This window comes from Plectropomus leopardus, chromosome 6 (assembly GCF_026936395.1).
Source record: "Plectropomus leopardus strain MGB_pleo_1.0 chromosome 6, ASM2693639v1, whole genome shotgun sequence".
In the NCBI taxonomy this organism is placed as follows: domain Eukaryota; kingdom Metazoa; phylum Chordata; class Actinopteri; order Perciformes; family Serranidae; genus Plectropomus; species Plectropomus leopardus.
The window spans coordinates 3,826,487-3,854,460 of NC_142181.1; the positions used below are offsets into that span (position 1 = coordinate 3,826,487).

The window sequence follows — 27,974 nt, forward strand, 5'->3', positions numbered from 1 at the left end:
CCATTCAAACTGACATTTTTTGATCCCACAGCCATCAAAGCATAAAAACATCCACTGGGTGTTATTCTGGGCTTTTGTCTTGGTATTTGTAATTTTTACCATTTTCCAATTCACATTGTTTTTTACATATATTTGGCATATGGAGAAAATACATGCTATTTCCATTAGGTGCACAGTCAATGTTGCTGCAAACCATTCAATCAAAACTAAATCTACTTTCCTTGTAATATATATGAAAATAATTCTTTTGTGTGTTTTTTTATTTCATCTAAATACAAAGTGGCATCATGACAAAAACCTGACATTTAAAGGGTTTAAATTCAGAAAATTAATGCATATTTGATATTTAAGATTAGGAATGATGTTGGTTAAAAAATAAACTCAATTAAAGTAGGAAATAATATTGTATAAAGTGTTTTAAAGCTTGATTTTGAAAACTGCATTTCGTGCACAAAGTGTGTTTAAACGGGCCCTAAGGGTTAACACTGATGAATGATGACAGCTCAGACGCCACTGTGACGCTTTTACTAGCATTCATAAACATACAACCTTCTAAACAAGCACAATCATGTTTGACAAAACCCTAGAAAGCCTTTATGTTCAGTTCACCGAGGATCTTGACTTACTTACGTTCAGGGTGATTTACAAAAATAACTCAGTAACAAAGTTATTATAACAACAAAAACTAAAAACTATGTGTGAAAACATTTTAGTAAACTGAGATAAAAATAAAAAAAAACTAGAATTTATAAAGAAAAAAACTAACTGAAACAATATTGTGTACTTAGAAAGTTAACTGGCATAAAATAAAACTATACAGGAAATGTCTTTAACACAACAAGCATGAGGAGGCATTGGTCCATATGTTTATTGAAATTGGGTGCCAGCATCTGTATGTGGGGCCCCTGTGGTCAGCAAATGGGCTGAAAAATGGGCCCTGTCTGGGCTCCATGACAGACTCACATGGGTGAGTTGTGAGCCCCACATAGGCTGGGGCTACTAAGCAGGTATGGGCCCAGAATAGATATATTATCTGGGGCCCACTTGCGTAAACCCTGCATTTGGCAAATGCAGGGGACCAATATGGAGCTGGTGACCTATCCCATGTAGGGCCCATTTTTCAGCCTATTGACTAACCACAGGGGCCCCACACAGAAATGTTATGTTGTATTTGTATTAAAACACTGATTCTGACCTTCTTGGCTGTTACAAATGTAATATAATGTATTTTTGATTAGAGAGGGACAGTGCACTATAAAAACATTGTCCTTTTATAAAACAAGGAGAGATGCATTGTACCAGGTTTTCAGCAAAAGCTGCTATTTTCCGCCTGCAGTCCCTGGGCAGGAAGGTGGAATAAATAAATTAATGACAGAAACTGTTTAAATAAAGTGCACAACATCAGTTCATAAATTTTACAATGTAATTATCCCCATAGCCCACCCCACCTAATCATGAAAAATCTCACATTTGTGCAAAATTGCAGCTGTAATTTAGTTAAATAACCCCTAAATTATCATTAAAAATTAAACTAATACTACAACTAATAAAAACTAAAACTTAACATTTTTAAACAATAAAAACTATATTAAAACCAGGACACCCTCAATGGGAACTACCTGAAATCAAACTGAATTGAAAACAAAAATTAAAACAAAAAACAAAAAACTACAACCCGTCTTGCAATGGGATCACTCCAGATGTGATATCCATAATTTACAGCAAATGTGGGCCAGGGGCATTAAGTGGAGGGCCAATGGCCTCCTCCCGAATTCCTACCCCCCTTCTTTTGGCTCCTTGCTCACACGTCACGCCATGCCGATTTTCAAAGTCTGCCCTCAATTTGATCTCAACTACACACCCGTCAAGTTTCGTGACTCTATCTTGTACAGTTGCGACGTTATCGTATTGACATAATCTGTCCAGACAGATAGATATGTAAACACCTGTCAGAAAACTAAAAACGGCTTCTGAAGTAGTTCCCGCTACAAAAGTTGTCACCAGGACAATGTTTTGTCATGATAATGCACAAACAGAGACTGACAAGGTGATAATCAGACGCCCGTCACAGCGCTGCTGCTAACTATTGAAAAATACAAAACTTTTATAACTCCGCTCAGAAACCGGCCCTTATGGAATTCATACGCACCTCCTACGCATGAGAAATATGCAATTTCTCAAGTTTCGGCTGCACTATACATGTCTGTCATTTTGATTTACTATCTTTTTTTCCCCGTGTCATTACCTGTTTGGACACCTTTTAGAGTGTCACCTACACTCTTAGCAATTGTTTTGTTTTCGCAGTATTTAATTCTGCATGCGAAAGCCAAAGTAAACTTCTCTTCACATATTCTCATCACATGAGCGGGACCGCCACGTTTTCTCCCCAATGATACGATCTCAGGCATTTCCAGGTGTGTGGTTTGACAGATGAGTTGCAGCCCCTCTCACGATGTCAGTTTCCCCTGGGGGAAAACCCCTGAGACTGCTGAGAGCAAGCGCACTGGAAGACACTTCAGTGTGCCCCTGAGTTAATAAGACAATACCAAGCCTTGGATTTTAGACATTTTTAACCACCTTGCATGTCTCTGCTTGAACAACCCAAGAAGACTAATTAAGTTAACATGTCCTGAAGTTTAAAGCAGCGTGAGTCTGGTTAATGGCTGATTTTATTTGTCTTGAATAACTCATTTTTATTGTTTATTGATTTTCTACCCTCATCATGTACACAAGCTCATCTGAGATGGACAAACTGTCAAAAATGTGTCAATCATATTGTATTTCAAATTCAAATTGTCAGTCAAATTATTTTTTTGGAAATGATTGTCATCTTGTCCTCCAGGCTGAAGAGAGAAAACACCATCCATATTGCTGAAAGTTCAAAGCCAGCATCTGTGATGGCATGGGAGGGTGTTCGTGCCCAGGGCATCATGGGTAACTTGAAGAAAAAGGTAACACCTGCACACCTACTTCACTACACTATTTTATTTCAGACAGCGTTTTGATCCTGCTTGGATCTTCATCAGGTGGTCCAAGCAGGATCGAAACCTGGTATGAAATAAACTTGTTTGGCATGGAGTGAGCGTGCAGACGTTACCTTTTACCTCATGTACGCTGAATTGATAGCCTTTCACCTACGTGATGTGCATATCAAAACCCTCTTTCATCATAGGTAACTTGAACATCTGTGAAAGCATCATGAATGCAGAAAGGTATATACAGGTTTTGGAGCAACATATGCTGCCATCCAGATAACGTCTTCTCCAGGGACGTTCTTGCTTATTCCAGCAATATAATACGTTCTGCACGTTTTAACAGTGTGGCTTCGTAGTCAAAGAGTGCAGGTACTGAACTGGTCTGCCTGCAGTCCAGAACTGAAGTCCTAAATCAAGCGACAATCAGGAAGATTTTCACTGTCTAAACTGAAACCCTTAGTGTCCTCAGTTACTTACTGAGTTGATGTTAGTTTTTTTGCTTACATGAGGTGGTATTTCAGGCAAGTCAGAAAAGACATACATTGCAAAACTGCAATTGTAAGACTTTTTTTCACTTTTTCTAGGTCACATGATGCTATGGCTATGTGCTTGTCAGTAGGAACTGGCTCCCTCAAGATGCAGCAGGAGCTACAAGAGCTGTTATTGCATCACATAACTCTTTAAAAGTTGAGCGGATCATCCGGAAGTTCTGAATCCACAATTCCTCTGTGAAATAGTGAACTCTCACCTCCCAGAAATCCCTCATACGTGGCTGCTCCCAGTTAGTTATCAGTTTGAATATTAAATATCATGGGGTGTTGGAGTTATAGAAGTCAACATCTGCATCCAGCTGTCTGTAAAACTTTAGCAACAAATTTGCAGTCTCAACAAAACTAATATGCTTGTAGCCCACTCATCCAACATCCGCACTTTGGCTGTTTGACCTGCGTTTGACGTCATTACAATAATCAAGAAAAGGAACAAGGACATCAGTCTTTTCTTAGGAAAAACTACAACAGAGAGAGTGCTGGAAATGTGAAAATTAATAGCAGGTTCCACCGCTGTATTTCTATGAAGTTTCTTACATTAACCAAATGTGCTTCTTATGGCGCGTCAACTTAATCGGGCAAAAAGAAAAGGAGAAAAAAGAAGAGCTGGATGGCAGCAGAGGAATCATGGATGTAAACAGAAAAGGATCAACATAAAAGCTTCGAACAGAGCAATCCGTCATGTAATCATGTAGACCCCCGCTATTCAAATATGAACAAATATGAACAGCTTTCAAGAGTTTACCAAATAATCTCTAATGTTGACTCTTGACTCAGTGAGCAGAGAGAGCAGCAGAAGGAGTGAAGGAGGTTGAAGAAAGGGCAGGCACAGTCTATCATTACTCTTTACGGCCACCTCATTGTTAGGCACACAGGTTTGTGGAGGCTTACTGTATAGTTGGGCATTTTAACATGGAGGTCTATGGGGACTGATTGTTTTGGAGCCAACCACAAGCAGCCAGTCATTGAACTGCACTTTTGGGCACTTTTGCATTGGCTTCATTTTTCAGCCACTGCATTTGCTCTTAATGATTCAGGGAGAGGTGAAGACAGGGCAGGCACCGGTGAGCGAGAAGAGACACCATCTTGGAAACGATGACAGAATACAATAATGAATTAGACTTTGTTTACATCTACATTTCAAAAACCAAACCGTTTGAGTATCTGTTCACGTCTCAATCTCCTTGTTGGAGAGAGCTGTTAGGTTTCAAACACCATCCCTGGACTATGTATCATCCCAGCTAGCAGGGAATGTTCCCATAACATTGACTAACATTACCTACAAGTTGTAATAATGTTTTAAATAAAATGTTTTTATTCTTGTTCAAAGAACGTTTTAAAGCTGTTTATCACTTCAGATAATGTGTCTACAAGGTTAAATGCTGACTGAGATATAATGTTTTAACTTCAACATTCTGACAATGTTTTGGTGACGCTGAAAGGAGACAGATCATAGAATGTTCTGTTTATAAAACGTTCCCACAATGTTACATGAGAACAAAGGAAGAACATCGAAAAAGCAACATTCAGAACATGTTACTGAGAACCGTAACTTTAAGAAGAACATTCTGGGAACTTAAAGAAAACGTACCGCTGAAAATGCTACCAAAACATTGCATTGGTTGCACTGAACGTTTCTCAGAACGTTTTTAGAACCAAAACCCGGTAGCTGTGATCCATATACAGTCTAGGATGGTGCCGCATCGGTGTCAAACAAACATGATGTTAAATTCAGGCAGAGACGTTGATCTTTAATAACTGGTCAAGGAAAGAAATCAGTTAGAGTGGACGCAATGTCAGACTGAAGATGGAAACAGAGTGCGCCCAGTAACTTATCAATACGTTGTTTTACCGTTTGATATAAATCATCAGCAAGAAAAACAGGAAGCAAGCTGTGCAGGACACATGACAATTCTGCAGGCTCTCGTTGACTGACAACATTAATGACAGATTTTACGACGAAGACAAACACCTCAAGGCGATGAAGAGATGGTTGGCGCTGAACTGTGATTTAGAAAACTGCAACTGTCTCGGCCATAACGTCTTTTTATGGGGACAGCAGTGTCTTTTTCCTGTTTTTCAGTTGCTGCAAAAAAGCTGCTAACATGTATATAAATCAATTATATCAGAAGAAAAGCTCTAAAATTACACACTCATTTAGCAACGGTCTTAAAACATCAAAAATCATCAGTTATACATGATACAGCAGAAGTTTTGCCCTTTCATTGAGCTTAACTGGTGAATATAACTAAACAAAAAAAAAACGCAAATACTGAGTTATTATCACACATACAATCTTTAGGCGTTTTGGGCCCCTGAGTGCCTGAGTTTTGGAGGGAAGTTGCCGCCAGCAATTACTCTACTCAATACAGGGCTTTCATAATCAATATGAATAAAGCCAAAAGTACCCTTAACCCTATGAAACCTGAACCTTGGTTTCTTTAAAAAACATGGGAAAAAAGCAATGAGCAACATAAAAGAAATAACCCAATATTTATCCAGAAATAAGTAAAAAGTACTCATGAGTAGTAATTTTGTAACATAATTTTAAATATGTATTTATGATCATATTTTTCCTAGCTTTGTAAAAATAATTTTCTAAATCTGCTATTTCTCGAAATTTGCTGGACATTTCTTACCAAGTTGCTCATTGTCTTTTTTCTCCCCATGTTTTTGAAAGAGATCGCACCGATTTGATCGAGGTTCAAAGGGTTAAATACTGATAAAAGTCTTCTGAAAGACGCACAAGAAAAGTGAGGGCGCTCCAGGTTTCAAAGGGTTAAATGGCAGCCCTTCAGAAACAAATAATGAGAAAAGTTGCACTCTATGGAAAAAACACAAATATTTTCAAACGTTTGGAATGAAGAGCGAGCTGCTGAACGAGTCTTTGCCCTCCTCTTCGTCGTCACCCTTTTGATCCTCCAGAAGTTTATCCAGGAGGTTCGGTGACTCCGGTTGTACCTCTGTATCTTCATCCAGAGACTGGTCTTGTGGCTCAGGGTCCAGCTGGTGTTCTGCACGCTGCGGGAGGTCCAGTATCTGCAGATGAGGCGGATCTACACCCTGAGCCTCCAGCTGAGGGATCATGGTGGTCAAAGACATGGACAGGGGCATGTGGACCAAAGGGGACCCGGGCAGGGCTGCAGAGCCAGGGGCAAACTGGACTCCCGGGTTCGGCACGGTAGAGATGGTGGTGATGGGCTGGGCCCAGGGGAGGTAGGTCAACCCTGAGTCTGAAAGATCCATCTGAGGGAGGGAACCTGGTGCAGGGGCCACAGGGATCGTCTGAAACAACAACAAATACACAAATACTGTCTCATGTTGATCCCAACTAAACTAAAACTAACAAAGACACAAACATTTGCTCAAAACTGCAGTTAAATGGTAGATGGACTGCACCCGTATTGTGTTTTTCAAGTCTTTCAGCCACTCAAAGTGCTTTCACACTACACTTCATATTCACTCATTCACACACACTCACACACTGATGGCCGAGGCTGCTGTTTAAGGTGCTACCTGTTACTCAGTAACCAATCAGGCACACTCACTCACTGATGGGACAGCCTTCAGGAGCAATTTGGGGTTCGGTACCTTGCCCAAGGATTCACAAGGGATTGAACAACAATCATGACAATGACCAAAACGGATTTTCCACTGTCTGTCTGTATTCTTAAGCCTCTGACACACAAAACCGCCTGTCAATGTTGAGCCGTCGAGGAGCGTACGTCCTCCTACCCAGCAAGCAATTTTCAGCTCTAAAAACATTCTGAGAACGGTACAATACAATGTTTTAGTAATGCCTAGTGTTGCCTGACCTTCAGCTGATAATAATAATCAGTCAGGAGTATTTCCACTGCCAGCTCACCCAAGGCTAAAGAGAGCCGAGCGGAGGGCAGTCAACAATCAGGGCCTGCTGGTCGAAGAGGAGAGCAGCAGCAGTCACAGAGAGAGAAACCGTGGAGGCAGCAGGACTCGAGGAAGTAAGCGAGGCTCCCAGTGAAGAGTTCAGCTCGTCTTACGTGTCTCTCTCTGTGTTTCTTCGGGTCATAAACCCCACATAACAAGGGGAGTGACTGCTCTGATTTGGGAAGACTTTAAGTTTGTTAACTCCACTGCCCTTTTCCCTGAACATTAATAAAAACAAGCCTTCGCTGTAACCGCACCCTGCATCTCCTGACCTGATGTCGCCTCCATTGATCAAAGAGGGGTTCTTCCTTTCACACAGGCGCAGGACATATGTTTCGTGGTCAGTTTGGTGTGTTCATGTGAAACTTTTAGGCTGAGACACAGCGAAGTGAGGCGACACAACAGGAGTTTTTTAATCTCCGCTAGCTCTCCGATGTCGGTGTGGTGTGTCTGGCCTTTTAGTGTGTTTCATTTTTGTTTCACATCTATTAGTTGGCAGGTTTCCATTACAGATTTGTGCAAAACTTAAAGTGATATTTTCGAAAGAACAAACTTGTGGGATGATTGCATTTCTAGTGAGTGATGTTATGAGACTTCTGTCAGGGGTTTATGTGACATCTCGTTTCGTGATGACATTCCAAGAAGCATGGCGATGAATGTTTAAAATATTAGCAGTTATTTTCGGTTAAAGGCGAGGAGGGATGTTCTGCGAGCGATAATGGGAAGGCAAGAACCTTACATGTGTGAGCGGCCACGTATGAGGGATTTCTGGGAGCTGATAGTCCACAATTTCACAGAGGAATTGTGGATTCAAAAATTTCAGACGATGCGCTGAACTTTCTCAGAGTTATGTGATGCAATAACAGCTCTTGTAGCTCCTGCTGCATCATCAGGGAGCCACTTCATACTGACAAGAATATAGCCATAGCATCATGTGACCTAGAAAAGTTTTCCAGTGTCTCCATTGCACTTTTGCAAAATATGGCCTTATTTAATTGCCTGAAATAACAACTCATGCGAGTGTAAAAACGTTTTGTGTGATAAATGGGAGTTTTTTTCGAAATTGCCGCTTACCATTAGTCATATTTTATGCAATTTCAATTTGCGCAAGTTAAAGGGTAACTGAAAACCCGGTTAATGATAAATGGATGGCAAAGAATCTCTTCTTTGTGTCAGTTAACCATCTGTTAACTGTTGGTATCATTATATTAATTACAGGTAGTCAGCTCTGCTTTGATGTAATGTGTAACTCTTGGGCAGTACAGTTGTTTTGCTTCTCAGTGCCAAGCTGCACTTCATCAGGAGGTTGACAGAAAGAAGCAGACTGAAAAAAACTGAAGCTCCAGTCCAGCTCTGCAGCTGCAGGATGTGTCTTTTAGAAACAACACATGATCATTGTGCTCGACACAGATTTAGCCGAACTTCGCATTGCACTCCTGTAACATTGTTGGACTCATGATGGGAAGTTAAAAAATAAATAAATTTAAAATAGTTTACAAAAAGCAGAACTTTAAAGCCTCCAGGAAACCAAATCACAAAAAAAAAATTCTAATTTAGGGGTCTTACATGAAAAATAAAAAGCATAAAAAATGATCAGACATTAGCCTCAGTCCAAATTTGAAACACTTCCCTTTTAGTTTTTTCACAGTTCCCTGAAGCTGGGTTGATTTGGGCATGTTTATATTCATATCACGCCATATGAATATAAAACCTATCAAAAACTCAAAGTCAGGTGTCAGTTGATACTAATTCAACATGCCAAACTGAAATTCCTCAACGCTCCTTTCAATAGGGTGTGTTCAGAAACACTCACTCTGACTGCGGGAGTGCACTCTCGCACAAACTGGAATTGGAATTGGTAAATTCGGAGCGCTGTTGGAAAGTACCGTTGGGTTATCCAGAGCACTGCACTTTGGGAGTATCAGAGCACATTGTGTGGGAGAAGGAGCAGCAAAGTGCCAAACGGAGTGAATGTGTGATGAACTTAACCGTTTGTTAATTCATGGAGAAACAAAACTCTCCATGGCTTCAAACAGAAGCTCTCTCATTTAGTATAGAGCGTCAGATCGGATTTAGGAACGCAGTCGGTCAGAGGGCAGGAACAGATGGAGCTCCACCACAGCGACTGCTTTGCTCCGTGGCTGTCGTCACTGTTGCCAGATTGGAAATGTTAAACTATCGTACCAGAGGCTAAATAATTATCATATTTTGACAAAAACGATCGTCCGCCAGTCACAATCACAAGAACCAATAGGTTCAATTTATAACTCTAGTAAACAAGGATTTAAACGACTTTTTGACACATCTACGAATCTGCCCATGCCCACTGACTTAGAGGGAAGCTACTTCTCAGTCTACGCGGCTCAGCCCACAGCTTACGTCTTTTTCCAGCAGCCTGACGTAGTTATATGAGATCATGTGAGAAGTGATGCGTAAACACAGATGTAGGAGCCAGGAAATTAGTTAAAATGAGACGTGTAAACTAAACTAAATGCTTATGGGAAGTGTCACAATGGTCAAATGAAGGTACATTACGGCAATATTGGAATTATTGATCGTACAGACGGCAAAGCTGGCTGTCGTGGAGACGAGAGACAGTTGGCAAAGGTGAAATCCGAGAAGGTGTCAATCAAAACGTGATCAGCCGCGCCCACACAGTCTGGAGAAATACTGTTATCCTCAAAATCAGCTGTTGCTGAACTCAGTTTTCTAATAGCTGGGAACTTTTATACTTCATACTTAATGAGACACTGATATAAAATGTGCTTTCTTACTAATGCAAGCCACGTTTCCAGAGGCTTTAAGCATACTTTTACATTCTCTCACTCACCCCAAAGTTGGTGAGCAATGGTGTGTGTGTGTAGGTCAGCATGGTGTAGCTGGGGCACAGAGTCTGCATGTACACATCAGCAGTGAGGGTGGGGGTGGCTGGGTAGGTCAGAGTCTGAGCTGAGGAGTCCTGCTGGTTGTAGTCAGACGAAGACCAGGGCGTTAAAGGGGGCTGCAAGCCGGCGCTGCTGGCAGGTGGTGCAGGTCTCCATCCTGCACACTGCAGCCCTCCATCACCGACTGCAGTCGACGACTCAGCTGGGGAGCCGCCGGCAACATCACAGTCAAACGTGCCTGATTTCGAAAGAGAAGTTTTGAGCGTAAGTCTTCAAAGGCAGGCAGAGACACATGCTCTACTTGCAGAGATGAATTTGGTTTCGGGTAACTCTCAGATGCAGCCGTACCTTGTGTGTATGATGACTGGTTGTTGTGTGTGACCACATCCTAAAGAATAAAAAAGAAATTAAAAAGTGAGTTCAGCATATCAATAATTTGCAGTGAAACCATAAAAACATGTTGCTGCTGTAAAAGAGTCGACACTGTTATGTTGATATGTAAATATGCAGTATTTACAACTGAACATGTCGAGTCCAGGTGTGAGCAGCAGCTGAGTCGAGATTATAATTAAAGTGTGTTTGTGTGTGTTATAGTTACAGCCAACAGTTTGTTGGTGTATTCATGTACAGGTACAGTCTTGAAGGGTTTGTCTGGTGCAAAATCATCTTTGTTAATTGATTCATGTGTAACTAAAGCTGAATTTTGTGAGTTGCTTTTTTTTTTCATGAACAAACATTTAAAAGAAATATGAAATATGCGTTTCTTTGCAAAAATCCAAACACAAGAAAAGTCCCAAATGATGACAATTTCAGAAGCTTGATTTGGCCTGATACTGGGGCATCATTCATACCCAGCCTTAGCCGAGTTTGGCAACATGACACAGCCCGTCGATCGAGATCATTTTTGACAACAATCTAGAATGGCTGCCGAAATCAGACCAGCTTTTTTGGCCCAATTCTGGGACATAATTCTTTTGAGTCTCGGCCAAGTTGGAATTTAGGACACATCCCGACCACTTTCTTCCATCATGCTGAGTTTGGGCCAATGCTGGGCCAGGCCATTTTTGACAACAGTCCAGTGATGACTTTGTCAGCAGGCGGAATAGGGTCAGTTTATTTGGCGTGATTCTGGGGCAGCATTCATACCCAGCCTTAGCGGAGTCGGGCACCAGGATGTGGCCTGACTTATTTCTTCCAGCATGCTGAGTTTGGGCAGATGTTGGACCACATCATTTTTTTAAATGGGGTGGCAGTGTTGGCAGTAGGATTCAGGTCAGTTTGTTTGGCTCGATTCTGGAGCATCTTGAAACCCGAGTTTTAGCTGTGTCTGGCAATGGGATGTCAGGTTATTTTTGATAACGGCCCAGTGATGTTTGGCGTGTTCTGGAGCATCAATCATACCGAGTCTGACATGAGTCAGGCAACTGGATGCTGCCCAACTTATTCCCTCCAGCGTGCTGAGTTTGGGCCGATGCTGGGCCAGATCATTTTAGCTACCTGGGCCAAAAAAAATGTTTTAAGGCTGGCCAAATGGTTAAGACACAAGTTAAGGCTTGTTTTTCTGTCTTCCATTGGGGCTGAGCTGCCTTTGTAACTGTCACAACTATTTGGATATTGTTAATAACATGTCTGCGATCCCCAAGATTATAGCCTATGTAGAGTTCAGCAAAGAAGGAAACAGTTTAAAGATTGACCAGATTGCGTAAAGGGGATATCATGTTCCCTGAAGGCACAACAGACACATTTGTCTCACAGCAGAAGAGTTTCTTACTGTCAATGAGAGGGTGGAGTCTAGCTGCCCCCACAGATGGACATAGATTAGAAAGACTATTAACAATTGTCTGAACCTACAAAGACCAGACAAATACAACTCTAAAAACCTTACAAAAGATTGGTTCACAGTTGTTTCAAGTCTTACTAAAATACTGACATGCCAATATAAATTTTCGCCGCCCTGGATGCAAAGGTCAGTAAATGGACATGCAAATATTTTAGTTGACAAAAACAATGTCTCAGGTGTATCTTAAGAAACCCTGACTCTATAAATCTATAAAGATCATTTTAAAACCCAGTATACACTGTGCAATTTTGGGCTGTCCCAAATGAAAAATGACACAGTCACTGTCACAGTCATCGATCAAAGACAGCCTGGGATAAATATCTGACAGTGTCAGAAATTTGGGATGTCCATCTCATTGTGTGACTTCTGTTGCGATGTACGTCTACTAACAACCAATAGAAATGCAGCACGAAATAAAGCACTGATCAGCTGCTAAATGCCAGGAGATGCATGAAAAATTCACCTCTTATCTCCGGCCACAAACACGTATACTTTTTCCTTCTGAGCATAGTTTGCACTAAACTTATAAGATTGTGTAAATTTCACAAGGAAGGTCTCCATTAACCCTCAGAGTTATGAGTTGCGCAAATTGACATTGGGATTATAAAATATGTCTCATGGAAACATCAATTTCAATATGCTTACATGAGGCGGTATTTCAAGTGATTAGAAATAGCCATATTTTAACTGCAATGGAAAAGCTTTTTTCACTTTTATAGGTCACATGATGTACAATGAAGAGTAAAGAATCACTAAAAGAGGTGTTATTGTATTGTATAAATTTGAGCTGATTATCCGGAAGATTTGAATCCACAGGTCCTCCGTGAAATAGCTCACATTACACGCCTACGTCTCCTTGGATCAGAAATAATGACAGCTAGCGCGGTGGCTGCAATAGAAATAAACCTGCTAATATTTTGAACATCCATCGTCATGTTTCTTGAAATGTTTCCGCCAGAGGAGAAGTTGCATAATATCACTCAGCGGTAACGCAGTCATCTCATAATTGTGTTTTATCGACATTTTGACACAATTGCTTAACTTTTGCCCATTTCTGTAATGGAAACCAGCCTACTGTTTGCAGGAGGCTTAAAGAATAGGTTCAGATCTGTGTTAAAGGGGAACTTCCCTGCACAGTGCACACCGAGGGACACTACGTCCAGCAGAGAGCTCAAATGAGCCAAGTAACTGCAAGATGCAGCATTTTTATTTATTTGTCTTAATGTTTTTGTCAGTTGTCTGACATTTTATCTGCCTCCCTGCTTCCTGTGTTACCTTTTTGTATGTTTCATGTGCACACTCAGATGTCCATCGTGCAGAACGGTGTGTATATTCTTGAAAGACATCTGTATGCACATATGAAGGAGAGTATTTGCTCTGTATGGGCTCTATACGAGTGAGTGCATAACAAGCAGCGGAACGGTACACAGTCTGCATTGACACAACAGTCAGAGGGAATGAGAGAGGCCGCAGCGGCAGCGACAGTCCTAACTGACAAGTTTTCGGGCGCTGCTTGACACGAGCACGGTGAAAGTGCATCCACACGCCTGCAGTCAGCCAGCAGGGCATGTTCAGAGGCAGCGGGGCATGTGCTGTCAGATGCCTGAGTGACCGCAGAGGCACTGAGGAGCTGGTTAGTGATACGGCTCTGATAGCAGGTGGAGAGTTACAGTGCTCAAAGACTGAACTCGTCTTCTGTCACTTTTACTGAGGAGCTGAGGGTCACAGGACTGAATCAAGAAACATTAACAAGCCGAAAATAAACAACCTTTTCCCTAAAAAAAGGACAGTGAGTTATTTGTCCTGCCAGGGGCTGAGGTATGTTTCAGAGGCTACTTAAAAAAACAAAAAGCAACTCAATATTTTACAGTGGTTAATTTTTTTTAACAGAACATACACTCAGCTCAAAAAAAAAAAAAAAAATTGAACAATTCAATGAAAAATATCCAAAACTCTGAATGACTCTTGAGTTGAGCTAATGCCACAAATAAATCCATACAACACTCATGTTCATTCACATATATGCACAGGTACAGATAAGTACACCATACCTATTACAAACATTTACACACAAGAGACAGACATACAAATGTAAACTCCTTTTGTTTATTTACATGTTTTCTTCTTTTTTCCCCTTTATTTCACATAAAAAACAACTTACTTTGAATTTATCATTATTGTTTTTTTATTATATATGTGTCTGTCTATGTATCTATGTATGCAAACATATGTGCATATGCATGTACTGCCCTTTTGTTAATTAACATTATTACCACTTCCTACAATGATCATACAAATCTCGATCATGCACAACTACAGTAAATCTCCCTATTTTTATGTTCTATATGTAATTAACCTGTACCCATCTGTACCTACACCCTCCCTGTCTGACTGTCATCTCTGTGTCTTTTGTAATTGCAGGTATAAAAAAAAAAAAAAAAGGACAATGAGTTGCTTGTCCTGCACGGGGCTGAGGGAAGGTTCAGTCTTAACATCAATAAAGTTAATACCCTGTGTGGTTATGTACGTGCTGATTGGGTGTGTTTAACTGTAAACTAGGTGCACTTCCACAAAGCACTACGGCAAACACAAGGATCTCAAACCAAAGCTCTCTGGCTAAACAGTAATACCTCGTAAATTTGTCAGCCTGCTTCACATCAGGCTCAGTAGATGTACATAAAAAAAGACCTGCCCTCTGATTTAAATGGGAAAATGTCAGACATTAAACACACATCACAGTGAAAGATGAGTATTAGCAATTACACTTACATCAGAAGATAACAAACAGCTCCACCTATTATGGAGGGATGCTTCATGTTTTTTTTTTCTTTCATATTAAAGGTTGTGCATGAGCGGAGTTTGTTCATGTGTATGTGTGTGTGTGTGTGTGTGTGTGTGTGTGTGTGTGTGTGTGTGTGTTTGTGTGCACGTGCAGGAGGTGTAATAAATAGCAAGTGGGAGGGCTCTTTGGCAAGGCTGCAAGTGATTTTGCATAGGGCTGTGTGCCCAGCCCTGGAGCCATGCAGGGAATGGCTGTAACTGTCATGGAAAAACACCTGGATTATATAAGGACAACCCCCCACCCCCACCCCCTACTCGCCAACCCACTCGTTCTGGGATAGGCCCTGGGACCTGACTGCTCACATCCTGATGGCCCCACCGGAGCCCTTTCTTTCAGCTCCCGAATATGCCATCTATAATTTGCTCAATAATGTTCCAGTTAGACTAAAAAACTCCCCACAGAACGATTTCGCTCTGTCCTGTTGTTGCTCGACATTGTCCACTCAACAGGCGTCATCACGCTCTGCAGCGGCATTACTGCTGAAGCAAAAAGGTCAGCCGTCCCACTCATCTCTCCACTCAGTCCTGATGAGAAAAGCATTTTAGCCTGAAGACTTATGGTGATAAATCTCCAGGGTGCATTCTTAGATATGCAACATGTTAACATGGAGCGAAGAGAAAACTGGCAAAATAATGCAAATGCGTTTATCACAGAAACTATTCCAACAAAAGTCATGAACTTAAGTTAACCCTCTAAAACCTAAACATTTTGGCTTAATTTAAACATATATACAAATATTTATGGGGAGAAGCTCAAATGAGCCAAGTAACTGCAAGATGCAGCATTTTTATTTAGTTGTCTTAATGTTTTTGTCAGTTGTCTGACATTTTGTCTGCCTCCCTGCCTCCTATGTTACCTTTTTGTGTGTTTCATGTGCACACCCAGATGTCCATCGTGCAGAACGGTGTGTATATTCTTGAAAGAAATCTGTATGCACATATGAAGGAGAGTATTTGCTCTGTATGGGCTCTGTACGAGTGAGTGCATAACAAGCAGCGGAACGGTACACAGTCTGCATTGACACAACAGTCAGAGGGAATGAGAGAGGCCGCAGCGACAGCGTCAGCAGCGGAAATTATCCCAAACTACCAAGAAATACGTAGAAAGTTTAAGAAAATTAACTAACAAAAAATTTAATAAATAAAAAAGGAAAGTCTTAAACAATAAAAAACCATAAAAAGACCTGAAAAAGCAAAACCAATTTGCTCAGAGGTCAAAGGTAAAAATACAAGAACACAGGAAGCAGCTCAAGAAAACTGATGTTTATCCAGGTGTCATAGGGTCAAACACCTACCTGTCAGTGTAAGATGAGAAATGTTACTACTTTTGTTTTTCAGACATTTACATTTGTCTGAAACATGAGTCTGAAAATCTCACACAGTGCAGGTTTGAAATAATTGATGAGTCCGACAGCTCTTAATCTTGAATAATTATTGCTCCATACTGTAACTGCTGCTGCAGTTAATCTTATTTGTTTAATGACTTATGTTGCTGTGATAAAGCTACAAGGAAGAAAGGCGGTTATTTATTTGCAAAGGTTTTTTTGGGGAGAAGGATTTTCTTTGGAAAGGGTGGAGGGAAAACCTATATTCCCAAACTTGTGGAAAAGGTTCTGTTGTGTTTAAAATGCATTTGGATGTAAATGTTGCAAAATAATTCAGGCTGTTGATATTTTTCTATATTTACATGTACATTTAGAATCTCACAAAATCAAGTTAAAAAAAAATGTGCAACTGATCACAAAATGTGTTGCTCATCCAAAGTGAAGTCACATGATGATAAAAAGCATCATGAATGCGTGTTATTGTCATGTGTCTTGGTGTGCTCACCGCAGCAGGGGGCGCTGACTTGGTGCTGTGCAGCTCCAGACTTCTCTTCCTCCTCAGCAGCTCTTTGACCGGGTCTCTGACTCGAACACCTTGGTACGGTCTGGACCTGACCAGGCCTGATGGTGGCGCTGGAGAGGAGGCGAGAGAAAAACAGAGTCATTTGATGGGCCTGCTTATTAAAACTGACAGCATGTGGAATAATAGTGACTTCTCATTTTAAACCAAGAGATAAACATAAACATGTTGCTAAATGGGCTACTTCTTAACGTGTGTCACGACAATAAGAAAGAAAATATGGAAGCTCCCTTTTACCTGCAGAGATGGGCAGTATATTAGATGTTTAATACCTTTTCAGTATGTTTTTAATTTGTATTTTGCCAGACACAAAAAAATAAAATGTAATTTAAAAAAAAATAATAATTAATTAAAACATTTCAGGAGCTTGTATTTGTGTATTTGAGATGCATAAAATATGTTATTTAATATGTAATTTTATTCCAAATAAGACACATCTGTAGAAAAATAAAATACATGTAGCCCAACATGTAGCCCAATCAGCAGTGCCAAACCACATATTCAGTGCCCTGGGCAAGCAAAACAAAAAAGGAACTAAAACATTATTATTATTATTATTTTATTTTATTTTATTTTTTTCACAATTATCTATTTTCTTTATTAATTGTGTTTGTTGCTACCAAATATGAGAGCTGCTAAAAAATTAACAGAAATAGCTCACAAACAATATTAATAAATAACAATTATTTTTCAAAATTACAAAAAAAAATTAAGTAAGTAATTTCCTTGTGCTTTCCCGGAATTTTAATGTATTTTTTAATATATATTTTGCTAATTTTCAGGTAATCTCCTTGTAATTATTTACTAATTTCTTGCTAATATTTGGGTCATTCTTTCTTAAAGTGTTCATTGCCCTCTTCCCATGTTTTTAGAGAAACCATGCCAATTTGTTCAGGTTTTTAAAGGGTTAATCACTGTCTGACATCTACCAAAACATTATATTCCAGTAATATTTAGTCAGTTGTGGTTATTGTTGATTTAAGAACGAGTACCCTCTTTAGTAGATTTTCTGTATTTATACACTTGTATTCATTTGAATATTTCGCTGATAAACATCAGGATTCAGTGTCCTCTGGAGCCACACTGACAGAGACTTCAGGCTATACAGTCTCCCGACACTCCAAATGTTTAAAACCAATGACTCCCTGCAAGTATAAGCATGAGGAGAAATCTGACCTGACAGAGAGGGCCTCTTCTGAATAAACTCAAGGCAACAGCACATGTGAAACTGTAGACAATGCCATCAGTCACTACGACCCGAGGATATAAAGCCATTGAGAGAAATGGTAAATGGGATACCATTTCTCTGCAGATGGAGGGCGACCTTCGTACATGCACCTATTGCACGCCTATTAGAAAGGCGGTGTGTCACGACTGACTTGGTACCTTCAAGTTCAAAATCCCATCCCAACATCAGATTCTGTTCATTTGATACCAGAGTACAGTATTCTGTATAAAATAAACAGAATATGATCTGAGCATCAATCTCCCAAATCTCCCTGCCTCAAATTGAAAGACATCTGCTATCATATAATAAAACCTGCTCTGTAAATTAATGTCAAAATATTAGTACTTTATATAATAATATTAGTATTTTTTGTATTATTAGTATTAAATATTAATAAATGATTATAAAAAGCCTAAATATCTTTAGCCTGTGTTAACCACAGACTTTATTTAAGGCATTTTACCAAAAACCCTTTCAAGAACCCCAGAGACTTTAAGGGATTTCAGCATTTTAGGACTCATACTTCACCACATTTATTGCTAACAATGGCTAACCTGCTGTGATTTCAATGCAGACGTCCAGCACACTCCCACTTGTGCTACTGGGACGCAGTCAACTCGGTGCGATGTCACTCTCACTTCCGATCTCGGACTTTCGATGTAGCTGGAACGCACAATAGTATCTATCTGCAGGCTTGCAGATAGATACTATTGTATCTATCAAAATATTATTTAAGAAGTACCACTAAAATATTACTTTATAAAGTATACACTTGGCCTCTGAGCGTAAGTACTAAATATGAATTAAGTTTAATCAATGAGACACAAATACTGGGGAACTGAACAGAAAAATGTACAACATCTAGCCACGCGAAATTGTGTAACAATAACGTTAAACTAACTATGACAGTACCGTTATAAAAGGCACTAACGTTAACATATACTTTAGCTAACATAAGCCTACTAGTTAGCTGCTCTAGACATTTTAGGCTTTACTATTTAATGTAAGCTGATAACTTAAGACAGATAATGACTTGCTTTTATCTTAGGAAATTTATATAGGTTACCGGAAATAATTAAGCTAATTAACATTATAGTACTAAATCAACAATTAATATAGCTGGTCTTGGCAAAATGAAGCCATGTCCTCGTTGAATTACTTTGAACTATTGTCCCCAAATTTTGTCTCATTTAAAACAAATTTAACTTACACAGTCCATCTTCGACATGTGTCGAGTGAAAACAAAGCCCATATCCTGCACATGGACGTAAAAACGACATCTGCGGTCCGATACACCCTCACAGAACACGGCACCATTTCTAACCGTAGATCTGTTACTTTGCAGTCGGCCATCTTGCTGGCCCTGCCTCAGAGATGTTTCCCCGCCATGCCCGGGCTCTGTGTTGGCCATGAACATTTGCATGTTGTTTAAACTCAGATTGCTGTCCTGACTGAGGGCGCAGATATTCGAGCTTCGGTGGTGAGTAAAGAAAAGTCCGCCAGCTGTCGATGCGAGCATGTAGAAATTTAAGAGTGGGAAGTTAGCTAGCTGGTAAGCTAGCATTAGCTGCGATGCTAACGGGTGTAATGTGAAACTCCATAAGCCTATGCTAATAGCATTAGCATTTAGAGAGCGGGAAAAATGTAGCTATCAAGCCATTATTTTGTCATGTGTGTTAAAACTGTGGTACAGTGAAGGCTTTGTTGGTCAAAGTGTGTATTTAAGTTACTGAGAATGAGTTTAATGCAAGTTTTGATGAATTTTGGTTTCTATTTTGTTAGTATTACTCTAATGCAGTAGAGTTTAGTTCCCCCACACAGAGTTTCAGCAGTTTACAAAATAGTAATTGAAGTAAAATGCCATAATGTGCCTTATATAGGAAAATTATTAACTGTAAATTGATGAGGATTACCTCTAACCTTAAAACACGGTAATTAATATTGTGAATATTGTTGAATTTGTTAAATAGTGAGCGTTTAGAGTAACTTTGCAATAGGGGTCTTATTAACTACTATGATTGCTATAGGTATCGACCCTGAAAAACCAATATTGATCGACCCCTACTTTGTAGTATATTTGAGTCTGAGAAACAATAATTTTGTTGGGTTAATTAACTGGGTTATTTTAAAATCTTAAATTGAAACAAAGGTTATACTGATACTTGTTGAAGTGAAATACTTAAAGTAAAGTGTAGCTTAAATTGATAATGATGTGTAGGTGTAACTTATTATGGATGTGTGACCTTTCTACAGGTCAGGTTTTGGTAAAAAAAGACGGGTTTTTGGACCAATCCAGCACCCAGAGAAGCATCCAGTGAAGAGAGCACCCATTGAAGAACAAAGTTTCCAGTTATTCCAGTTAACTGGATGGCGAGCCAATTTACAAGAGTGATTGTAAAGACTATTTCATCTAAGGATTGACGTCCTTCGGCACTTCACGGTACGGTAGGATAGATAAAAAAGACACACACACACACACACACACACACACACACACATTTGGATTGGACCCCAACCATTGATCCAAAAGGACAGGACTCAGACACTTGGGTGGGGGAGGTGGGGAGGGGAGGTTCATGCACGCACTTTTAAATTTAAGTTGTGACTTTTTATTGGTAAATTGTGTGCTGTGCACTTAACCTAAAGAAATGTTGTTCATCACATGAATATTCTGCACATTTAGCCTTGTTTTGGGCATCTTTAATGACAGTCAGACCTCAGGATCCAGGCGTCCGAGTCCATGTTCCTGGTCCACCTTAACACGTTCTATTAACCACGGTCACACAAACGTAAATCGAGCCCTCACTATCGTGGCATTAATGTTTGTCTGAAAAAGTCTGAAAAAGAGGAGGAGAATGTGGACGCAGTCATGGCTGGGAAAAGAGGCCGACTTGGCGTGCCAATTTTGCGACGAGAGCTCGAAGTATTTGTTAGCATCTACTAGCATTTTGTAGCGTTGCGCTGCTGGTCAGTGCATCATTTTATGCTGCATCTCTAATGGTTGGTTAGTATATGTAGGTCATTACAGCAGTCACACAGTCATCCCAACTCCTATACTACATGACTTTAGAAATGTTGATGTGATATGTATGAAATGCACTAATATGTATTTGTGGTTTGCAGAAACGTACACGCTAAATTAAATGTGTATGAACTATTTATTTTCAAGCAAACCTGCATTTTAAGTTAAGACCATCAGCATGCTAATATAATCAGCACTAAACACAGTGTAACTAATGCCCCTTTTCCACTAAAATAATGTGCGCATAGGTGAGTTTTTTTAACACAGGTAAAAACCCACTGAAAATACGTTATGGACTCCTTTCCTACTGTCAGCAGACAAGTATGTCCTCATATGTGTGTTATATGCAATAATGGAAACATGTCAGTTTCAAAAAAATATATCACAAAGTTTTCAGTGCTAGCATGAGGTGGTATTTCAGGCGATTTGAAAAAGCCATATTTCTCAAAACTGCAATGGAAGCTTTTTTTTTGGCTTTTATAGGTCACATGATACTTGTCATTAGGACCTGGCTTCCTCGGGCATGATGCATAAGGCGCTACAAGAGGTGTTATTGCATCGCATAACTCTTTTCAAAAGTTTAGTGGATCATCCGGAAATTTTGAATTTACAATATCTCCTCCTCCTGGAATGTTATTGCAAGAGGAGAAGTTGCAGAAAATCACTCAGTGGAAACACAGTTAGTTTTGCAGTTATAGGATTACTTGCTAATCAGGAGCTATTGGGTACACCTGTGATGTTCTCAGCTGCTGGTAATCAGCTGGGCTGGGAGGTAATAGAGGGACGTTGGCTTTTCCTGCTCAGTTGGTTGTGTGTCTCCAGAGAGTCAACACACTCAGTTGGCTTTCTGTGTTTTTTTTTTGTTTTGTGTGGAAATCTGAGTTGAGTGTGTGTTGGAAGTGTGATTCTTCTTCTGGACATTCATTTTGCAATTTAGACATGCAAATAGTGGGTTTTTAAAGTAATGTATCTTGATTTCAACATAAATGTGTCATCTGTGTCAGTTAAAGGGGAACAGAAGAGCCTGCACATTTGTTGCTTTGGGATTATTATAGTATATGCGTAAGACTGTTTTGGGTTCTGACTATAATTGCAGAGACATGAGCAGCTTCCAGCAGATGTTGAAATGAAAATTAGGCTCTTGATCCCTCACACATACTGTACACATTAACGTCAACGTTAAAGTGACAGATTAATAATGCAGGGTCAAAAGTTCAGTAAGCACAGGCATTTTAGTTTCTGCTGCAAAGCTACAGAAGGTTTTTATGAAAAATCCACCTTTGTCCTTTGGGACATTACGAAAGTCAGATTGTTTCGGGGCGGAGTGTCCCATTTCGAATTTTAACCCTTTAACATCTGGATCAACATGTGCTGCTGTCAGACGCTTTCACAAGCATTTAAACCACTGACAGCTAAGAAAATTGGCTTGATTTCTTTCAGTAACACAGGAAAAAACATTACAACATCAGCAGGGAATGTCCCACAGACTGTAAAAAATTAGCAGGGGGGATTATTCGATAGGAACAAAATCAGGGGGGAAATATCCAGGAAACTGCAGTTATAATTATATAATTATGTTATCGTGGAAAAAAACAAATACAATTTTAACATTCTTTAGAGGTCTTTTTTTAACTTCAATTTCTCTTGCTTAATTTCAGGTAATTTTCTTGTAACTTTTTAACAGTTTCTTGCTAATTTTTGGGGGGCAATTCCTTCTTAAGGTGCCCATCACCTTTTTTCACTATATTTTAAGAAATGTAGCCAATTTGCTCATGTTTCAAAGGGTTAAAGTTAGGGGTGTGAATCTTTCTCACGATTCGACTCGATTTCGATCCTTGGGGTCATAATTCAATTCAGAATCGATTCTCGATTCAAAATATAGGAGGTGTAATTTCAGGATCTACTCCAGTCTGTTTTGCCAGTGGAATATTATGTTATGAAAGCAAAGTGTGTGTGAAATTATGGAGGTTTTATTATGTACACGCTTTTTTTTTGTTGTAGAAAACCTTTCTCCCAAGTGTTGGGAATCAGAAAGTAAAAAAATAAACATTGTAATTATTACAGTTCAAAGAACGGACACACTTTTCCAAAAAAAGTCAGATCCTTTTTTTGCAGTTGTTTGTGTATCCCATTATCTGTGCCACTCTGCAAAGCAGCTGCTGTCTGTGATGCTGCAGAGCACATCACACTCCTGACACTTCAGAGAGGGCCCTGATTCTCCTGCCTGCTCTGACACAACACAGAGTTTACATCCATATGAGGCCCTGCTGCCTGTTACACTGTCTCCTGATATAACCTTATTATTATTATTATTATTATTATTATTATTATTATTATTATTATTATTATTACATTATTAGAATAGAATAGAATAGAATAGAATATTCCTTTATTGATCTCCCATTGGGGGAAATTCCAAATGTTACAGCAGCATGAAAAAAGAAAAGTGAAATGTAACAAAGAAAATAACAATAACAAATAACAATAAATAAGTAATAAAATAAGTATGTACATAGAGGAAATAAGGTATGTACACATAATAATAATTAAGTAATAGAATAGTATGTACACAAAAGATGGATTAGAGAATATATAATAATTATATTATTATTATAGGGGCTACCAGCGTTTATTCTAATACACGAGGCGCTACCAATAACAGAGCGATAGATACAGCAGGATTAGACCAATCACAGTGCAGTTTGCCCCAGATGACGTGTATCTTACGTAAGCGGATACAAAGCGTCCGATCGTCTTCCGATTGGACAAGACCAAAACAAACCTCTGCCCCCTCTCCAAAGGAACCATGGGAAATCAATATGGCGTTTAGCATCGATGCTAATGTGCTTTTATCATCGAAATATGGATAAAAAACGGACGGAAAACACCCAACATCGGATCTATCATGATGGATTTATTGAACAAGGTCCCGTAAAAACACCCGATTTTTCCCAGGCTGGATACTGAGGCTTCTGAAAGAGCTGCGATGCACCGGAGTTTCCCTCTGAACGGCACAGACGGCAGCTTTCACCGCCGAAAAAAGTAAGACAAACGGTCGTAAAGACTTTTCTAAATGATAAACATTTTAGAGGGTAAAGAATAACCGGTGTTTAGGATTTAGAATCGATTCTAAATCGTTACAAACGAGAATCGAGATTCTTACGTGAATCGATTTTTTACTCCAACCCCAGTTAAAGTGCCTCGCTATGTGATGTTATAGTGGCAAATATCCACCAATAGAAACTGACGTTAACGAAAATTAATACAACTCGATTTCTCTTTCCGTGGATTTGGCAACATGGTGTGACGATTAGGTCAAACGCGATTTAATAATCATCACAACTGCTTCATTTGACGCGAACTTCCTCGCTGAGTGTAAGGAAGGGATAGCGGAGGTACAGTTGAACCGGTGGTAAGCCGGTGTTGGTGTTCAGTTTAGCCGGTACAAACAAAATGATGTGTTGGCAAAGGTAATATGGTGTTTTTACGGCAGTGTGGTTCAGCATTCCTCAATCTTTAGTTGTGTGCTCTGTTTGTTGAGTCACCCCGCAGTGAGTCAGTACAGACAGCTCACTGCTACTGGCAACAGCTTGGTTTTGGTAACTGACAAGTGGAGCTACGGAGAAAACAAGAAAACCCCCTGCATGCATGAGAAAGCCCAAATGAAACGTTTAAATCTCAGTCATGCGTGCTGGATTATTGTTCAGCCAGAGGAGGTGTATAGACATGATCCAAAAAAAATGTTTGGGCTGAAATTCAGCCAAAGTTTTCACCAAACTGATATTTAGCAATGGTCCTCTTAATATTTTTTTTTCCTTAGCAAACTTTTACTGAAGAAATGAGAGAACACAAAACCTTTGGTGTGACTTTGTTTTTCAAAAGCACAGGAATAAAGGCAATGAGCAACTTGGTAAGAAATTTTTACAGTTAAAAATAGTTAAAAGAAAAAAAGAAAGCTAAAGAAAACAATATATTTATAATTGTAATTACATATTTAATATTGTTACTCCGACTATTTTACATTTTCAAGCACTTTTACAAAATCTTTTTTTGTGTTGTTTGGGGCATTTTTCTGCCTTTTTAATATGTATATATTAAAAAGGTTTTTTTGTTTTGTTTTATATATTTTCAGTATTTTTCTTGTATTTTTTGTTAATTTTTTGCTAATTTTGGGTCCTTTTTTTATTGCTTATTGCATTCGTTCCATACTTTTGAAGGAAATCTAGACAAATTTCTCAGGTTTCAAAGGATTAAAAGATGAATTCTTGTGGCTATAATAAGCAATGCACCTTTGCAACTCCAGAGATTAGCATCATATTGCTTGAGGCACTTGTCTCTTGTTTGTGCTGAAATTATTATTCATTGGTGGAATGTAACCAAGTAAATTTACATCAGTACTTTGCATAAGTACAAATTTGAGGTACTTGTATTTCTACTTTTTTGTACTTGAGTACTTCTTGTCATGCCACCTCATGCATAAAAACATGAGAAGATTTTGTAAAATATGACATTTTGTTATATATTAAAATACCCAAACATTTGCAGCTGAACAGTTAGTTGATTAATCAAATACTCAGTTAACACAATATTAATAGGCAACTAGTTTAATGAACATTATATTAATTTTCTTTTTTTTAAATCATTGTGAGTTGTTTTTTGTTGTTGTTTGTTTTGTTTTTTTTTTATTAGATTTTAACTTAAGTAACATTTTTTATCAAAGTATTTTGACAATGTGGTGTTAGTACTTTTACTTAAGTGAAGGATCTGAATACTTTCTACACCATTGCAGTAGATGAACATATGTAAAAGATATTAGTTATCAACTGAATCTGGAGGAACAATGACTGATGAGGACTTTTGACTTTTCCTGCTCAGAATTTCCTTCCAGTTTTTCCTTCCAGTGTGTCCTGTGAAAGTAGCTCCCATCACTCCCAGTGACAGAGGAGCGTGACCTGTGGTCCACTCTGCTGCTGTTTCTGCCCTCCTTAACCTCAGGCTGAGAGAGGTCTGATTCCTGTCTGCAGCTGATTCATTTGTCTGCACAGGTCGAAGAGTGTCAGTGGCCTTACTAGACAATCTGAGTGGTGTGATGAAGTACAAATACAGACAAGTCCATGATGCTTCCCAGAAACAGGGACTGGAAGTACAGCTGACTGTCTGCTGCCACACCACTCAGTTACTGTTGCTGCACCTGGAAAGGTTTCTGTTCTTGCATGATACATATGCATTTTGCAGAAACACCAGCAGATGTACTGCTCAAATGTTTCAAATGGGTCCTTGCACAGCCCCCCTAAGGGTCATGGTGAGATTTGCATTGCCTCACTATATATTGTGCAAGCTCTCACCGACACTTTGGTCTTACATTTCAATACATTTTTTCTTCCATTCATTTGCCAAATGTAATTTTTGCGTCTCCAAGCACAATGAATGAATTTAACATTGAACTGGGCATTAAGTTTGCTGAGTTGTACCACTGGTCGATAGGCATTGTAAAGTGTAAACTTAAATAAATTGCCAATGACTAATACCAAAGCTCATTCATGGACAATGCGTGCCTGTGGGCTACTGTAGAAGCTGTTCTGTGCACAGCAGCTGTTTTACAAAGAATGATGCTACTACTGGAAGTGTTTAGATAGAAAAATATCATAATCTAGCACTTTCTATCTCCTATCTAATTTTAAAAAACTTTTTTTATTGTGATGAGTGTGCCTGATTGGAAGCTCTGGTTACAAAGAGTGTGAATGCAAACTTAAATAAATAAATGTCAGTATTTCTTTAGTATTTTCATCTCTCTCTGTTTTAAACAATCACACATGAATACACACACAGAGACAAACAATCACCACGGCACATGCACAAAAAAGAGGAAGCTCCACAGCTGTGCTCTGTTTTACTGAGGTGCAGGCCTGCTGCCATTTTGCATATCAAGATTACAGCCCAATAGCAACGCACAGCCAACATCCAAATGCCCATCTTCCTCTTTCCAAAAGAGTCCGACACTGCAGCATCAGTGCTGATCTTACACAGCTCACAGGAAAACTTGTCATATTGTTCTTTTCACGTGTTGGACGTCTTCCAAAGAAAACACACCAAAAAAAACCCCATTTGTGAACGTCTAAGTCAATGTTTTTAAAGGACATACGTTATGGGTACTGGGCACAGCCGTCTGTTAGTTTTACATCTCTGATTAGCAAACCGTCAAATAAAAGGACAACTCATAACAATTGGTCCAAAATACAGCAGCAAAAAATCAGACAAGTTAAGCTGAATCTACTTATATCAACAACAACCTCTGGTCTACAATATCTACCCACATCATTATTCTTAAAAACTTAATAATTACTCTAAAAACGTTTAATGCATTGCAAAGCAGTCGTACAGGAATGCATTGCATTGCACATAACATTATGTTTAAATTGTTATGTTTACCTCATTTAAGTGACAGGAAAAGCAATGTACACAAAGGTGAAACCCACATTTGAACAATTCAGTATTTACTTTAAATTTTAAAAACCTTCTGCGGCTCTTTTACCTCAATAAATGACATGTTGATTTAAAGTTATTACTTAAATCAATAGATTAATTTTATATAAAAGGATAATCAGGTTGGAAGAAGTGAGTATTTCTCTACAGTTGCTGTGTATCATTTAAATAAAATGGCAATGACATGTTGTACTTACATTTCTCCCAGTGCATACTGCTTATCTGGATTATATCATAGAGTTAAACTGAAGAAAATCAAAGTGGCGGGTTGTCTGACGTGCTTTATAACAGCCTGAAGCTGGCTATCAATCCCCCTGGGATGTCACAGCTCTCTAAACACG

At 39.2% G+C, this 27,974-nt stretch overlaps 1 protein-coding gene across 1 annotated transcript; it reads right to left on the minus strand.

Moving 5' to 3' along the window:
- Positions 1–229: 229 nt before the first annotated feature.
- Positions 230–27,970, minus strand: pou2af1 (POU class 2 homeobox associating factor 1). Its single transcript, XM_042487222.2, has 5 exons — positions 27,831–27,970; positions 16,826–16,953; positions 10,663–10,702; positions 10,260–10,552; positions 230–6,808 (listed from the first exon to the last, which is right to left on the minus strand). The coding sequence occupies exons 1-5, from the start codon at positions 27,844–27,846 to the stop codon at positions 6,371–6,373; spliced, it is 915 nt and encodes a 304-aa protein (XP_042343156.2). The 5' UTR covers positions 27,847–27,970; the 3' UTR covers positions 230–6,370.
- Positions 27,971–27,974: the final 4 nt, after the last annotated feature.

What these genes read in the sequence shown, in the direction of transcription:
- pou2af1 (XM_042487222.2), bottom strand. An exon ending in AGTCAGCGCCCCCTGCTGCG is followed by an intron (nt 10,703 to 16,825) that starts GTGAGCACACCA and finishes TTTATTCTTTAG; the next exon opens with GATGTGGTCACACACAACAA. An exon ending in CATTGCTCACCAACTTTGGG is followed by an intron (nt 6,809 to 10,259) that starts GTGAGTGAGAGA and finishes TTGTTGTTTCAG; the next exon opens with ACGATCCCTGTGGCCCCTGC.